Here is an 18,009-nt window from a genome sequence, read left to right as displayed (position 1 = left end):
GCAACAGCTCTACACTGGACGCGACAAAGCGACCGTTGCAAATCATTTTAACTTTGTGTCAGTACGTCATAAATAGAACAAGGCATCAGTTTAATGTCGGGTTTTGTCGTGTTGCGCCCTATACTGTCTATGGTCGCGCCGCGCCACATCCAGTGTACACAGTGTCACTGATTATAATGTATTATACTGAGTATACTGTATCTTGCTGCTCGCGTCCGGTGTAGACACGGTGTTTAATGTCGTTGGTGAGGAGGAAAGCCTGTGTGTGTGTCCTATGCCTTAGCGGACAGCATGAAACCCACAAAAATAAATAAATAATAGAGAGAGAATAATAATAATAATGTTATTTTCTATGCTATTTTTCAATGTTTCAAGTGATGCAGGTGTGTGCTACCGCCAGACCCGGAGATCGGCTGAATGGATTCGAAAACTGTAAAACTCAACTGTTTAACTGTAGGGTAGTTGGAAAATGAGCCTATTTTCAAAAATAGTGGAGTGTTCCTTTAGCTTCGTGTCAGTAGGCTACGTCATAAATAGAACAAGGCATCAGTTTAATGTCGGGTTTTGTCGTGTTGCGCCCTATACTGTCTATGGTCGCGCCGCGCCACATCCAGTGTACACAGTGTCACTGATTATAATGTATTATACTGATTATACTGTATCGTTTACCTATGTTTATTACAGTGACTTTGAATTACCTAAAGTAGTGTGGTTGTTACGGGACGAACGAGACGTGAGACGTGCGGATCCATTTGCAAACTTTATTTAGCAGACGTGGTCAGAAACAGGCATAGGTCAGACAATGGCAAACTGGTATGTAGAAGACAAGGCAAGAGCAGTCCGGTAAACAAGCGAGGGTCAGTCGACGACGAACGTAATCCAACAGGGCGAGACTAGAGAGATAATCCAGGTACAAGGCAAAGGTCCAGGCAGGGGCAAACAGTATCCGAACAGGGCAAGATGAGAGCTCCACGGTGGAGCAGATGACCACCAGAGCAGGACAGAAGACCACCAGACCAGAGCAGACGGAGCAGAAGACCACCACGGCGAGCCAAACTGATCAGGAGACCATGGCAGAGACTGTAACGTAGAGAGAGCAGAGACAGACAACACATACAGAGCATACACGGCCCCAAGGACCGTGGCAGGAAATATAACGAGTCCCTCAACCGTTTCCCTGATGACAACTGAGTGGGCAAACGGTTCATAATCAGGCTTTTTGACTGAAACTGGACAGACATATGGTTCATTTATAGTTTCTGAGTTCATGACAGACAGGGCTAAGAGTTCAAAGGAGGATCTTTGGGCTGTGACAAGGCTACTAGAGCCTACAGGGAGCTCAGGTAAGGTTTCTGGGGTCGTGACTGGACTAATGGGGCAAATAACATGTTCATAGATTGAAACTGGACAGACAGATGGTTTAAAATCAGACTCGTTAACTGAAATCAGATTAGCAGACAGTTCAACACAGGATGCATTGGCTGAGATAGGATGAACGGACTGTTCAAAACCAAGAGCACCGCCTGGAACTGGACTGACACACAACTCATGGACTGATACTGGGCAGATAGACAGTACTAAATTGGTATTGACAGTGGGATCGGAACAGACAGTAGAGTCAACATCAGGCTCATTGCGGGAAAATTGATAATTCAGAAACAATTTCGTTAGCGACCCTTAGACGAACATACAGTTCACAACCAGCCCCCATGGCTGATTCAGAACAGGACGAGATTTCAAAGCATCAGGATACGGGGAGAGTTCAGTAATGGTTCCTTCGACCGTGACAAGACAGGCTGAAGGTGCGTTGCGGAGCGTCACCATCGTGCAAGGAGCTGAAGCGAGCGCCTCCGCCTCAGAAGATTCTGCAGCATGTGCTGCCACCTCTGGTGAAGCTGCGGCAGGTGCCATCGCCTCAGGGACCACAGCAGCGAACACCACTACTTCGGGAGGTTCTGCAGCGTCAGCCGCCACCTTTGGAAACATCATAGTGGCCGCCGCTGTCTCTAGAGTTTGAGTGGTGGTGTATGCAGCCCAAATACACCATAAAGCGATCCCCATAGTGGGAAGCGCTACAGACAGGGGACTTAGTTCAGGAACAGGTGGGCTAGAGTGAGTGGGTTTGGGGATACCAGCTGCGACTGCTGACAAATATTAAATAAGTTAGTAATGATAACATAATGTGTACCATGCTGATTTGTACTGAGACTCCATAGATTTGCACTTAAAAAGCCTAAACAGGCAACGAATGAGAGAGAGATCAACTGAGCATGTGCGATTACTTATATATAGTCATATATATTTGTGAAAATGAACCATGAGTAAGTTGAACCATTGCACCCCTAATATATATATATATATATATATAGAGATATATATATGGCGATAATACCGCATACCACGCTATTGAGCCACTCAAAATTACCGCAAGGGAAATTCCTTCACCGCGACAGCCCTAACCGTGACTTGACTTAACTCATGAAGATCAGTGATGATTTGACTTGACTCAGAATGATCAGCGATGACCTGACTTGACTCATGACGATCAACTGTGACTTGACTTGCCTCATGACGATCAGTGATGACTTGATTTGACTCATGACGATCGGTGATGATTTGACTTGACTCAGAATGATCAGCAATGACTTGACTGGGGACCGAAGATCCCCACGGCGGAGCAGAAGACCACCAGAGCAGAACAGAAGATCTCCACGGTGGAGCAGATGACCACCAGAGCAGGACAGAAGACCACCAGACCGGAGCAGACGGAGTAGAAGACCACCAGACCAGAGCATACAGAGCAGAAGACCACCATGGCGGAGCAGAAGACCACCACGGCGGAGCAGAAGACCCCCACGGTGGAGCCAAACTGATCAGGAGACCATGGCAGAGACTGTAACGTAGAGAGAGCAGAGACAGACAACACAGACAGAGCATACACGGCCCCAAGGACCTCATGAAGGGCAACTGACTTGCCTCATGAAGGGCAGCAGTGACATGACCGAGCGTTCTAGTCGCCACCATTTTGTAAACAGGCTCCGCTGTCGCCGCCATTATGTGAGCGTGCTCCGGTGCGACCGCCATTCCACGAACGGGTTGAATCACCGGAGTAGTGATCAGTACACTTGAATGTCCCTGAGCTTGTGGCTGACAAAATCTCACGGTCGCCATAACCGGCATGGACACGATGTCGCGTTTCTCCTCCACGAAACCCACAGTGAACAGAGAGCCAACAGTCAACAAAGCATAATCTGCAAAACTGGCTGAAGAGGCTTTGACTGAAGAGGTTGATTCACGCCATCACAAAAAAAACTCTATTAAAATAATGTCCGGTAAATCAGAGTAGTTAGCAATGGCTACAAACTCTCGAATATAAGTCTCCAAAGATTGAGTGTCTTGTTTAAGGGCTAATAAAATCCTTGCGGTGTCCATACCTGGCCCATGTCCACTTGAACAGCTGCTGGATCCTTGTGCAGCCGAGTATTCTGTTACGGGACGAACGAGACGTGCGGATCCATTTGCTAGCTTTATTTAGCAGACGTGTTCAGAAACAGGCATAGGTCAGACAATGGCAAACTGGTATGTAGAAGACAAGGCAAGAGCAGTCTGGTAAACAAGTGAGGGTCAGTCGACGACGAGCGTAATCCAACAGGGCGAGACTAGAGAGATAATCCAGGTACAAGGCAAAGGTCCAGGCAGGGGCAAACAGTATCCGAACAGGGCAAGACGAGAGAGGTAATCCAAAGTACACAGGCAATGATCAGAACACGAGGAAACAGACAAGGCAAGACTAAGATAAGGCTAGAAAACTAAAGCAGGCTCCGTAAGGTAGCTATCAGCTATAGCAGTGATACACGCTAAACAATACTCGGCGATCTGAGCAGGAACTAAATGGGTGTTATGTAGTGTGTGTGTTTGGTTTCAGGTGAGTGTGTGATTAGTGAAATGGTGCATGGGAAATGTAGTCCGTGGTGACGTGCAACAGTCAGTGTAGTGAGAGAGTCAATATGATGGATGAGTGACCTCTGGTGGCAATCGGACGGAAGTCCACGGACCGGATTCGTGACAGTGGTAAAACATATTAATGTTTACACCAGGCTTATTTGTCAGTGCTTTATGTTGTCATAATTATTACATGCTTACAAGGTTGGAAGTTCAACAAATCAGTCAATGTACTGTGATTGTAGTTGTTAAATAAAAATGTCATTCATATCAATTCATGCATCACCTAATTTCATCATAACATATAGGCCTGGCCTACAGAAAAGAGCATTTATGTTTAATCTATCTAATATTTTGTTGGTCATACTATACAATGATTTATAGCTTGTCTTTGTTCAATAATACAGAACATAAAGAGCTTTAAAAAATAATTGCATATTAAATTACAATCGCAATATTGGTTAAAAAAACCCCGCAATTAGATTATTTTCCAAAATCGTTCAGCCCTAATTAAAATTGTTCTGTCTGTCTGTCAAAATTGTTCCTATGCACACAATTAAGTCTTGCACCAAACTTTACTAACACAGTTTTCATATAAGCATCTCACCAAGTGTATACACTTTGTGTTAGACTGTTTTGTTATGTTGGTATCTTTAGGACTTAATGTTGCCTAATTCCTTCCTTTTCTATAATTTGGCTAACAAGGCAGCAAAAACAAACAAAGGTTTTTTTTTTTGTTTACTCTATATGCTTTGTTGACAGAGGCAAATTGGACATAATATCAAATTTGGTCAGAGACCTCCTTCACTTAGAAAGAGTGAGGGAGATGAAGGTAGCTCAGATGAAGAAGAGATACCACAAAGTTCACTGAGGGTTTTTGCTCAGGTGGAGAATGAGCCACCAGAGACCGAAGCCAAGGAAAAAGTAAGTTAATCTTCTAATTATTATCCACTACTTACATAAATGCTATGTCAGTCATATACTAGATTAGACCATTTAAATGGACATCAACAGAAAGAATTTTAATCACTGCTCTGTTTTGGAGAGTAATGTTGTAAGACAGATTCCCTCACTTGCAAAAATGTACATTTATGCATTTGGCAGGCACATTTATTGAAAGCAACTTTTAGTGCATTCAAGTTATACATTTTGTCAGCAACCTTGTTGCTAATAGCGTGCTCTAGTTAAGCTGCGGGAAACTGTAAAACTGTCATACTGTCAATACACTGATTCCCCATACATATAATATGCTTTGGAATCCTGCGCTCCAATAGTCACAAACTTGTATGTGTTTTTGCTTTACAATTAGGCTGGCAGCCACGACACGGTCCAGCACAGAACTCCAGTCAAATCCCCACGCACTAAGCGCCCACCTCCCCCTGGCACAATTGAGTCCATCAATCTAGATGCTGTCCCTCAGTCTGTCCCACGCTTGGACAACACTGCTGCCAAACATAAACTGTCTGTCAAACCGAAGAACCAGAGAGTGTCACGCAAACATAGAAGATTCACACAGGTAAAGGGAAAGGTGTTCTTCAAAATGTGAACAGCCCTTTGGGATAGTTTTTATGTATAAAGATGTGTTAAAGAGTTCACAGAAAAAAGAAAATTCAGTCATCAATTTACTCACGTTCATGTTGTTCCAAACCTGTATGACTTGAAAGACAGAAGACAATATTTTGAAGAATGTTTGAACTGTGTTTGTCCATACAATGAAAGTCAGTGGGGTCTAAAACAACATTGGACAAATATGGACCAAAAAACCCCCAAACAAACTAGGGATGCACCGAAATGAAAATTCTTGGCCGAAGCCGAATAAAATGAAACACTGAGCCGAAGGCCGAATACAAACACGGTTTTTCGTATTTTTTCCCCCATGTAGGCCTATTTTGCCATTTTTTTCACCATTGCATAAATTAAATAGCCAAAATGTGCTTTTTACTGTTTAGTCCTGCTTTTCAAATAAAAAATCAATTGCAAAACAACAATTTAAAAATATTTACTTAACACTGATCTTTTTTTTTACATTCTAGCAGACATTATATCAACAAAGCACAATTTAACCTAAAATGAATAAGTTAGTAAAATAATATTTTTTGGCCATTTTTGAGACTTAAATCAGGCATGTATTTTTTACTGTACAAATATATGCTGCCTTGGTAAGTTGAAGAGAATTCTTTTAAAACTGAATGTTATAATAAATGTATTTATAGAGCTGTTGTAGGGTAATTATTATTATCATTATTATTGTCTTTTTTATTTTATTTTACAGAACAACAGTAAAATTACAATACTAACATTTATGAATGTTGATGGAGATGTTGCTTTTTCTCGGCTTTTATTTTGGCAGAAACCCGCAGGAAGATCTCAGTGCTTCTTTTTGTTGACAACAGCATGCAGATTTATAAATGATTCTCATTACGAATTTGGCAAGATGTTTGTCGCACGTATCGCATTGTCACATGCCTTTAAAAAAATTCACAAAAATGTTACTGAGCAACTGACGAGTAACAAGTTTAAGCACAGATTTTCCTCGCGCTTTGGACTTTGAACCCTGGCGCCGCCAGCTCGTGCAGCGCTGTCAGACCAGCATCAGCCACCTCTTCTTCTCATCGGAGACATGTGATGCATGCAACACTAAACAGTCTCTCGCTGTCTGTGCTTCGTGCTTGTAATGATTTCTCCGTCTTTCTCTGATAGTTTTAAATACTTTCATACTGCCGACATGTTTGCTGCATTAGTGCGTGCCTTTATTTGATTGCGTTAATCATTGTTCGGTACATATTATTCGGCCTTTTCGCTTATGTTTTTGCACCAAATGTTCGGCAACCAAAATTATTCGGCCGAAAATAGCAAAAAAAATCTTTCGGTGTTCGGCCGAATCATTTTGGTTGCCGGACATTCGGTGCATCCCTAAAACAAACAGTGAGACATTTTCCAAAATATCTTATTTTGTGTTCCACACAAGAAAGTCATACAGATTTTGCACGAAGTAAATCGTAAACAAATAAAACATTTTCTGTAAACTATTCCTTTGAAGAATATAACTCTAAAAGCAATAACTTCTGTAACTTTAATATATTTCAGGAGTTTCAGGAAGAGGATTTCTCTGAAATGCAAGAGCAATCTGAAACACAAAAGGACGAAGAAGTCTTTGATTTGTCAAGAGAGGACTATAACATTATCCATAGGAGCAAAGAGGATTATGAACCCACTGAGAAATCGACAAGGCGACGATTTCATGAGGAGGAGCTAGAACGCCTTGAGCTTCAGAGAAGGGAACAAGAGGAAGAGAGAAAAATGGAGGAACAACTGAGGAGAATTGAGGAGCAGAGGCTAAACGAAGACAGACAGGAGGAGGAAAGGCTGCAAAAGGAAGTAGAGGAGAGGACGCAACGAGAGGCAAGGAAAGAAAGGGAAGCGGAAGAAAGAAGGAGAGAAGAGGAAGAGCAAAGATTAAAACACGAGGAAGAGCGAAAGAGGCAAGAGGAGGAAAGAATGTGGAAAGAGGAAGAGGAAAGAAGAAGAGCAGAGGAGGAGAGAAGGCAGCAGGAACTTGAGGCAGAGTGTCTTCGTCTGGAAGAGGAAAGAAAAAGGGAGCAGGAGGAGAGAAGGAGAAAAGAGGAGGAGGCAGAACAACGTAGGATTCAAGAGTTAGAGGAGAAACGGCAGAGAGAGGAAGAGCAACGCCTCCGTGAGGAGGAAAGAAGCCGACAAGAGGAGGCTGAGAAGAAAAGACTAGAGGAAGAGGAGGAAAGAAAGAGGCAACAGCTAGAGGAGAAAGCTGGAGCTACTGACCCAGAATGGAAAAGAAAAGCAGAGGAACTGAGATGGAGAGAGATGGAGGAGAGACAGAGGCCCTTCACTTTCAAGGTCTCTTCAGGCGAGAAGCAGATACTATTCCAGAAGGTCAACCTCACTCCTGTTACTCCATCAACTGGCCAACAGGGTGAATCAACAGCTGAAACCAGGGAGGGAGCCAAAGCTTCTTCACCAGGATGCACAGATTCACCAACTCGGTCTTCATCTCTTTATGTCCCACATACTGCAATTCTTGTGACAGGAGCCCAACTTTGTGGAACTGCAGTCAATCTCGATCAGATCAAGGACACAGCCTGCAAGTCCCTACTTGGCCTTTCGGAAGGCAAAAAGGCCATAAGCACTCCTCCAACCAAGAGCAAGACTTCGCCGGATCGTAAATCTGGAAAAACCAAATCCTTATATGAGTCTTCCTTATCTGTAGACCAGTCAAATGCTGCTGTCTTGGCAGAATGGGCAAGTATCCGATCCAAAATTTTTAAAGGTGCTGAGGATGGAAAATACCCCGAATACCCAGATCAGAGTCGCAGGCCGATAAGTGAGGATCTAAATACAGTGCCATTCTCTCACAGCAACCTCAGGAAAACCATGTCAGCCAGTGCTAAGTTTTCCATCATTCCAGCCAGAAAGAAATTTGCTGATTCCAACAGGAACTCAGAGAGTTTTGGTCAGGAAGACAAAGAAGGTGTGACAATAGAATCACCATCTACGGAAACTCCCTCTGTACAAAAATTAGGTACCAAGATCCAGAGCAGGGGAAGCAAAGTTGTCCGCATCGCAGATAGTGCTGAAGAATGCATGTTTTCCAAAGACCTCCCCTCCTTCCTTGTTCCCAGTCCACCACATGGATCTCCCAAGTCCCAGAGATCTGAGACTGGATCCTTAAGTCAGGTAGAATCAGAAGACTTGGATGCAAAGGATGAAAGGGATCAGAAGGATCAGAGTGGTGATGAGCGACCCTCACCTTTTGGAATTAAGTTGAGAAGAACCAACTATTCTCTTCGCTTCCACAATGAACAATCTGCAGAGAAGAGGAAGAAAAGGTACAGTGCAGGAGACAGTTTTGAAGGTGTCCCAGTGCCCCTCACCTCCATTGACCAAGACTCTGACACTTCTACACGCTCTGAAAAGTCTAGCCCTGTTTCTCCGCAACAAGAGATTACGGGATTTCGAACCACTGCAGCACCCAGTAAAGAATCTCGAAGTAAGTTTAGCAGAAATACTCTCCCTTTGGCACGCACTGAAGCCGACAACTTTGTCCCCAAGCCTCCACTTTACCAAAAACCAGCTACCTCCCTCAAACCATCTGAAGGCGTCACACCTCCACACTCTCCTCTCCCGAAGCCTGGCAGAAGGACTTCAGGGGACTTGATTTCAATTAGGACAAGTCAAGCAGAACAGATAGATTTTGAGCAGAGCAGTGATCAAAAGGAAGAAGTTGCAGCATCTGTACCATCCCAGAAAAATGTACAAGGAGAGGAGGAGCTTAAAGAAAAGAAGTCATTTTTTCCATCCATCAGCATCCCATGGAGAGAAAAAACAGACCGCAGGACAGAACTCATTAAAAAAGGTTGGAAATACTCAAGCACTGTAAAGCTATAATTGCATCATCTTCACAAATATTGTAATGCATGCAAAGCATCAATTTATTTATATTCCTTAAAATTTGTGTTGATTCACACAAATCATACATGCAGAACCAATGCCTGAAAGCTAAACTTTCCTAAAGATTTAACAATATTCCTGACCTGCTGTATGAGCATTGGTATTTCCTTCAGAAAATTGAGATTGATACTATTCTTGTAGAGAGTACAACAGAAGAGTAGAAGACTCTAAAATGGTTTTTAGTCTGCATTTCTTCTCCTTCACAGAAAAACCCTCTCTACAGGCCAGGCACTCTCTGGACAGCTCACGGACACAGGATAAAGAGACAGGACCACTTTGGATCACTCTGGCACTGCAAAAACAGAAAGGCTTCAGAGAACAGCAGCAAAACCGAGAGGATAGGAAGAGCCAGAGAGAAGCTAAGCTGGCTGTGAAACAGGCTAGAGACAGAGATGGCGTATGTATATAAATATAGCCACACAAGCTATTATCATTAAATAGCTACACTGTTGGTACTATATGTAAAATTGCAATAACAGTGAGTTTTAACCAGCTGCAACACAATATAATGCAACAAGCAATAACAGCTTTCTCTTTCACATAAATTTCACCAGCCACAAGTAGTAACATTTTGTTGATCACTTGTTTTTTATTTCTGTGGTGTTGCGCTTGGTAACCTTGTCCTTTAGGAAATCTTTTTGGTCCAAAATCCTGCTACATATAACTACAATATGGTGTTGTTTGTCTCTGAAAGGCTGGAATGATCAGTCCCACAGAGGATAAGGGCAATGGAAGTTCCAGCCCTCCCAAGCCTCAAACAGCAGATGAGAATAAGAGACCAGACACACTCCTGGCCCGTTTTGAACGACGTGACAACTTGAAGAAAGCAAATACCTTGCCCAGCTCAGTCACAGGTAAAAAAAAAAATGTATTTGATTAAATTTCCCTTCATTAGCTTTATACTGGGGTTGTTTTTGGTAACTTTGGGTCTAATGCTCAATTGTTATGTAGGTTTTGTTATGTATTTCCTTAATAAACATTCCCCTAGCTGAACTGCAACTGACATGAGAGTGGGATTTAGACCGGTTCCCATCAAGATGTGATGCTTTTAAACTAAGATATAGAACCACAAAAAATAAAAAATAAACATAAAAGAGCAATCTCTGAGTCTTTATAGTGATTTTCTTTCTTTCTTTGGACAGTTGAAATTACAGACTCTACACCATCTCCGCCAGCAACAAAAGATGTGGCAAAGCGCTTCCCTCCTGGTGACACTACCCAGGTTTCTACCGAGCCTGCCTGGCTTGCCTTAGCAAAGCGTAAGGCCAAAGCCTGGAGCGACTGCCCACAGATCATCAAGTGATCCATTACTGCTGACCAGTGAAAATGCAAATAAGTCATCTCCTTCATCCACATCACTTAGCCATCACTGCTCCCCAGCTCACCTCTTGCTCTGAACAAAAAGTCTATAATTTACTTTTGAGCTATCAGGCATTTCCGAATATTTGGTAATTTAGTGACTAAATATTGTACCAATATTCAGATTCACTAAGGATTTTATCAAATGATCACATAGACAATGACATCAACCTGCCCCTCTGGTTTTCAATACACAGGATTATTGCAATAACATGCATCAAAAGTACATTTACTCATTTTGTGTCACAGCCTATCAAACAAGCCCTAGAATCTTCAGGGAAGTTGCAGCCCTTCATACCTTTAAAGTTGCCAGTGGTTAACAGTATATATACACAATGCATGTCAAACTGTTGATTCTAGATATTACTAAAACAATATGAGTGGTTCACATTAAGTACAAATGTAACATGTCAAGTAAAACAAGAAAGTATGTTATTGCTTTGGTGACAATTCTGGGAAGCAATTCAAGGGCTAATAAGGACACAACTGATGAAACCTTCACAAATTTCACTCCTCGTTCCCGCAAGCATGTAAATCAGAGAAACGGTTTTGTAATTTTTCTTGTTTTCTTTTTCCATGTATGCACTCAAATGAGTTGGCGCTCACAGACCTTGCCGATGGACAGACATTGTCACTTATTTCTTATATTTGATATCTTGGCAAAGTAAAAAGATCTTCACTGTGTCCGTGACAACTGTGAGTACTGTCATTTTAACTATTGCTAAAAATCATAATGATAATGACACGTCAGCAATGTTTACTCATGTAATTAACTAACAATTAATTTTTCCTTCAAGTTTCCATGACAACATAGTATATATGCACTTGAGCCGTGCTGTCAATTGATGAAAAATCTACTTGCAGTGTCTATACCCGCCTGTTTCTGTAGAATTGGTTGCCTGGGAACCGCCTGCTTGCTGTAACATAAACAATGCTATGCTGGAGTAGCGTGTGCTAGCATCTCTTTTACCGCTAATTAGCAAAACCTGCAACACGGCTAAGTGATGGGAGATCAGTGTTTCAAATGCAACGTCCCGGGGGGAGATAGTAAGAACAAGAGGTCTAGCCAATGGAAATAGCCTTTACAAAAAAAGGGAGCATTTCTAGTAAGTGAATGAATGGACTATTAATGGACATCACCTCTATGTCCTTGAATAAGGCAGCTAACCCCAGGGGGGTTGTTCTTGTAGGTGCAGTTGCTCTGAATAAAAAGCGTCTGCTAAATGATGGAGGTTATTAAAACGAAGCCTTGATCTCTCAGCAGAGCCACTGACTCCACTATCTAATGTAATGTTGTATGTATGTAATGTATGTATAGGTATGTATGTATGTATAGAGGTGAAATGAAGCAGACTGTATTCCTTTGGAGATCTCCTGAATTGCAGTCGCGTCACTGTTTTTATATTGGTCGTGTGCAATAGTGTAGCGTAAACAGTGTTGTATGTGATATAAAACAAAAAGTTTGTTGATAATTGCACTTTTTTTGGTTCCACTTTAGAAAAACCCATCACAGAAAAGGTGACGCAAATGTCATGAAATATGTAGAGAAAATTAAAGGAAGCTGTTTGAACTCAGTGGACTGAAACTCCTGTTTTTGTACAAAAACATACATGAACATTAATGCTAAAAACATTTATGTATTTTGCAGGGTATATATACATACAATGCCTACTGAATATATCCATGTCATTTTTTTTAATAGGTGCTTTTGGGAGTCACCCATAAAAAAAATATACTTATCCAGTTGCACATGGGTTTGTCATTGTGATTAATCACTGTTTGGTCAGTTCTAGACAGTAAACATAATCGTTATTAATCATTATTATGTTTACACCACTAAATTATGCCCCCATACGACAGGAGAGGAGAAAAGCTTGCCTGGCAATGACAAGGTAGCCTTCAGTGTGCCAGTTTCTCCATCTAAAATCCACACCTTTCCATCAGTGGAGCACATGTCCTCAAACCCTACGGATCGCTGTCAAACACAAACGGAGTAGAGAACACCTTGCCTGTGGTCTGGAACTGCCACAGTAATCCATTATCACCATTTATACAGTATATATGACCGTCATGTGACCCACATGTGACTGGGTGATGTTGATGTGTTTCTAATGGTTGTAGAAACTGGCTGATTAGTCCAAAATGTCACAGAGGAAACACATGGCGATGAGAAGATTGGTCCTTTAGTGGAGAATTCCCATAACTGCAAAATAATGGAACAAAAATCTAACTTTGGTGCACAAAATGCAAATAACTCAAAATCAATGTAGACATTTTCATAATCATCTCTACAGTGCAATTAAAGTCTAATGCATTACATCTAAAGAGTAAAAGATTATTGCCATAAAGCCTCTTTTTAATTAGATAAAAAAAATAAGCTAAAAGCAATGAACTAAAGGTGCGTTCATGCCATGTTGAAATTACTGTAATTTTGAGGTTTCAACGTGTAAAAAGCGTTCATCTCCTCCTCGTAATTACAGCTTGATGGGACTTTTCGGAGAGCTCCTACTTGTACCACGTGACCGCTGTACTACCTGACCACTGCAGATATATTTAGGCGTTGATAGTGGTGCTATAGAAATGCATAATTCCGAGGACGTGAACAGCTCCAAATAGGAAAGTAAGTCACATGTTGTCATCTCAAGCCTACGGTAATTACGACATGGCATGAATGCAACATAAGGTCTGAAAAATGAGTGCAATATATATATATAGTAGAACAACAAAGCATTGTTGTTGTTCATTGCTGCTCTACCAGTAAAGACCACAATTTTGAAAGATAAGAATTAAAATCGTGATTAAAGTCATATACATTTAATTTATCCTCTCTTAGGGCAACTTGTCCTTTTTCCTTTTTCCTCTCACCATATCTCCAGAATGGCTTATTCCAATAATATGTCCATTTACTGAACCAATGTAGATAGAAGAATCAGAGCAGTGAGGAGATGAGAAAACCGGGACGCTGCTGGAATGTGTCCACAAGAGTTTTCCACTGTCCCGGACAGACAAACTTAAACAAACTTAAACAATACTAATATGTCTTTTTCACTCTAATAAAAAAAGGAACATTTACTTACTGGATCAAGACAGTGGAGATTCCCTCCCAGCGTACTACAGTATAACTGTCTAGGAGACGAGCGGATGCAAGGGGATGAAAACACTGCACCTCCTCCACAATAGTGCTGCCATATACAAGTCTTAGCCTGGGAGAAATAGAGACAAGTGTGTGAAATGTTAAGGTGACAGACACAATCTAAAAGAACATATTTACAAAAAACAGAGTACAACTAATTTAATACACATTTAGTTTTAGCAACAATGTTGTTATTGTTAATTAAAAAAAAACTATTACCAATATTTTTTGATAATTGACAAAGATGAAATATAAATATCATACTCAAACTTTAAACTTTAGACTAATTGAAATAAAACAAGTTACTAAACTAAAACTGAAATGAAAAGCTTAACAAATATATATTTTTAAAACATTAATAAGAATGACATGCAAAAACAAAATTACTAAAACTCAAATTAAAATAAAAACTGAAAATATAAAAATTAAAGCTAAATAAAGATATCAATAAACACTATAATGGTATATTAATAATACTAAAACAACACTGTTTAGCACTACAGACATATAATTAAAACTGAGAAGAATTTATCTTGTATATTACCAGTGGGTCTAGTGCATAAACAAAGCCATCATGAGACCCTGCGAAAACCAGCAGTTTTAGGGTCTACAGTAGGATAACTTTTCACTACATCCCCAGTCTCAAACGTCCACACAGTATCCCCACAGGAAACATCCAGGAAATATATCTGTCTGTCATAGCAGCCTGAGAAAAAGGGTTAAACTCAGGTTACAAATGTGGATGACAAATAAACTGATACATTTAGCCCTGAAATCTCTTAAGTTCTGCTTTTAGTCAAAACCCCCCATATTCAAGCTAAAGTAATAACAACCTTATTACAACAACCATGTTAGTTCCCTTAATTAAATTAAACATTCCTTTTAAAAATTAGTACAAACCTACTGCTACAAGGCTGCCACATTTGGAAATGACAGCTGAAGACTCCAGTCGATCTCCGAGGATACGCTCCCCAGATGACCTCTCCGTTGGACAAGTCAAGAGCCTACAGTCTGTGCGAGTGAGAGCCAATGAACACGGTGGTCCTATTAGCAGCACTGGAGAGGCGTCCACACACCTGCCCGTGTCTGAGCTCCAGAGGATCCGCAGGCCCAGCGGCAAGACATCGGAAGAGTCTTCCCTTGAACCTTCACCTATACCTGGGCTCTCAGAGACGGGAAACGTCTCAGTAACGTCTTGAGGAACATGGAGCTCTGTGATCTTTTTAACAGCAGGATTTTCCTGAGATATATTATAAAGTTCATGTGAAGGATTATTAGATATTAAATCCACATTATCCTCAGAAGTATTTGTCACCGTAAGTTTGCTCTTGTTTGTTCCTAGTGCATCTGAGAAGTTTTTCTCTTGCATTTTCTGAAAACACTCCCGACTGATAACCTCTCCAGCTCGTCTCACAACTAAATCCCATAGTCCTGCTCACTGAGGGAACTAAAAAACCCACTGTGCTTTCTATAGCATTCACTGTGGTCATTTCCTTTTGTTGTCTTTTAGGTGAAACTATAGAGTCTGAATCATCCAGCATTCTCTTCTTTGATGGCTGGATTGCATTATGTGTTTCTGTCATGACGTGGCTAACCACATCTGAGAAAGAGCCATCTAATATGACCTCCAGCAGGCCCACAGAGGTTGTCCCCATGGCAACAGTGATCTCATCAAAGAGACGCAGGGCCTGAAGGGAGTCTCCTCCACTTAACATGAAGTGTGCATCTTCCTCAACCACCACGTCATTCGGCAGGCCAAGACATTCCTAATATACACAGACAAGCACACAATGGCAGTTGCACTCAGCAGGCAATAGGAAAGATATTATTTAATAAATACCTCCGTGTGTCAAACAATTAGTACTAATACATTTTGTGCAAAAAGAATAAATGCTATTTATACCTTCCACAGAGTCTGTAACTTCAGTCTCACAGATTCAATGTTTTTCCATACAGTTTGTGTATTCATATTTTGTTTTTGAGTGTCACACATCCTCATCAACTCCTCAATGGCTATTTTACCTAAAAATACATGCAACAGGAATATAAAAATGACTGTGATGATGATCTATGACTACAATGAAAAAACATGTTCACATGTTTATTTGTGATAGAAATACCAAAGCTTAATGAAACAAAATGAAAATGTCTAATGATAATAATAATATTTTAGAACAGTCTATTTTTTAATTTAGCCTCTTATGTTTTGTAATTGCTTTAAAAAAAAAGTCATTTTTAATCATTTCATATACATTAACATTTTTGGATATAACAATGTATAATAAAAAGTATAAAAGCACAAATAGTTACTTGCATAAAAGGTTAATTTAAATTTAATTTAATTAATTATATTTGGATTGGTTAACATTAATTAAATTATTAGGGGTACTTTAAAGGACAAGGACAATAACTATAACAATGGCGATAAAGATATGGTTTTAAAAATCATTCTAAATTTATAAGAATTGCAGAGACCACACCACAGCTATAACAATAACGGCACAGAGAAATTATATTATTGAAATCACTAAAATAGTTATCCTTACTGTTATGTTTAAAGTTATTATTCTTAGTGTGAACAGGCCTTTAGAGGATGGTGCTCACTTGCCATGAGAGGTGAGTGGAAGAGCAGGGATGAAGAATATCATGTCTGGAATGCTGTGACTGGCCAAAAGCTGTGATAACCTCTTGCGAATCTCATCTTCAATGGCTCTGAGTGAGGGGGAGGGGGAGTTTCTCGAGACGTCGACAGTGGTGAGGTCTTCAGAGGACTGTGTAGAATGTTGGAAAGGTTTTTGATGAGAAAATTCAGAGGATGAAAGGGTTCCTGGTTGACCTGATGTGAGCACTATAAATGCCGGCAGCCTGTCACCCTCACTCAGGCTCACTGCACAAGCCTCCACCTGAGGCAAATTCTCAATGATCTGAACAAAGAAATAAATAATTATGTAAGATCATATATGTACCTTTAAATACTCTTAGATGTTAATATAAATACATGCCAAAGTTGTTACATAACACATGGGTCATTTATCAGCTACCTGCTGCAAGGCTTCTAGGTGTACCCGCTGACCAAAGCGTTTGATGAGCCGATCCTTCCTGCCCCGGAAATACAAATGGGAATCACGCATATTGAATAAATTATTGCTTTTATTGAGCAAGGATGCATTAAAATGACACTAAAGACATTTATGATGCTACAAAAAATTACATTTTAAATAAATTGTTCTTTTGAACTTTCTACTCATCATAGAATCCGGAAACAAATTTATCACAAAAATATTAAACAGCACAACTGTTTTCAACATTGATGATAATAAGAAATGTTTCTTGAGCAGCAAATCAGAATATTTGAATGATTTCTGAAGGATTGTGTGACACTGAAGACTGGAGTAATGGCTGCTGAAAATTCAGCTTTGCATCACAGGAATAAATTATATTTTAAAATATATTAAAACAGAAATCAGTTATTAAAACTTGTAAAAAAGAATATTTCATGATATTACTGTTTTAACTGTATTTTTTTTTAATGTTTTAGACAATTGTACCATACAATGAACAGCTGTCCTTCTCCTTCAGTGACGAGACGTCCTGTCTCATCTCTCACCTCCATTACAGTATCCAACATTGGCTCTCCAAGGGGCACAAATTCATCAGTTCTTTACAATCAACATATGATACATAAACAAAAAATGCATTACAAGAAATGGCTGAATAATATTTAAGAATAATTTTTTTAGGTCAATTCAAAATAAAGCAGTGGACCTTGAGAAAAAATTCTCTATAGACTGTTAAAGGGGTCATATGATGCGATTTAAATTTTTCCTTTCTCTTTGGAGTGTTACAAGCTCTTGGTGCATAAAGAAGATCTGTAAAGTTGCAAAGACTAAAGTCTCAAATCCAAAGAGATATTCTTTATCAAAGTTAAGAGTCAACCACGCCTACCTAAAACGGCTCGTTCTAACACGCCCCCACATACCTACATCACTATGTGGGAAGATTTGCATAACAACGCCCAAATGTTCACGCAAAGAAAGAAAGCATAACTTTTATTCTCGCTGTAGTATTGTTGCCGCTGCCGCCATGTCGTG

At 40.3% G+C, this 18,009-nt stretch overlaps 1 protein-coding gene and 1 pseudogene across 1 annotated transcript in view; one reads left to right on the top strand and one right to left on the bottom strand.

The window, feature by feature from the left end:
* Window positions 1-12,386, top strand: part of LOC107737310 (uncharacterized protein KIAA1211 homolog) — a 20,168-nt gene extending 7,782 nt beyond the window's left edge. The window contains exons 4-9 of the mRNA XM_016548778.1: window positions 4,705-4,866; window positions 5,252-5,458; window positions 7,030-9,331; window positions 9,633-9,823; window positions 10,121-10,280; window positions 10,569-12,386. Coding sequence (XP_016404264.1) covers window positions 4,705-4,866; window positions 5,252-5,458; window positions 7,030-9,331; window positions 9,633-9,823; window positions 10,121-10,280; window positions 10,569-10,729 — 3,183 coding nt within the window. The 3' untranslated portion in view covers window positions 10,730-12,386. The remainder of the gene's footprint in view (window positions 1-4,704; window positions 4,867-5,251; window positions 5,459-7,029; window positions 9,332-9,632; window positions 9,824-10,120; window positions 10,281-10,568) is intronic.
* Window positions 12,387-12,459: 73 nt separating this feature from the next.
* The window catches only part of LOC107737330 (acyl-CoA synthetase family member 4-like), a 9,166-nt pseudogene continuing 3,616 nt past the window's right edge, over window positions 12,460-18,009 (bottom strand).

This window comes from Sinocyclocheilus rhinocerous, unplaced genomic scaffold (assembly GCF_001515625.1).
Source record: "Sinocyclocheilus rhinocerous isolate Xijiao unplaced genomic scaffold, SAMN03320098_v1.1 scaffold1606, whole genome shotgun sequence".
NCBI lineage: Eukaryota > Metazoa > Chordata > Actinopteri > Cypriniformes > Cyprinidae > Sinocyclocheilus > Sinocyclocheilus rhinocerous.
This window is presented reverse-complemented; position numbering and strand designations above follow the sequence as displayed.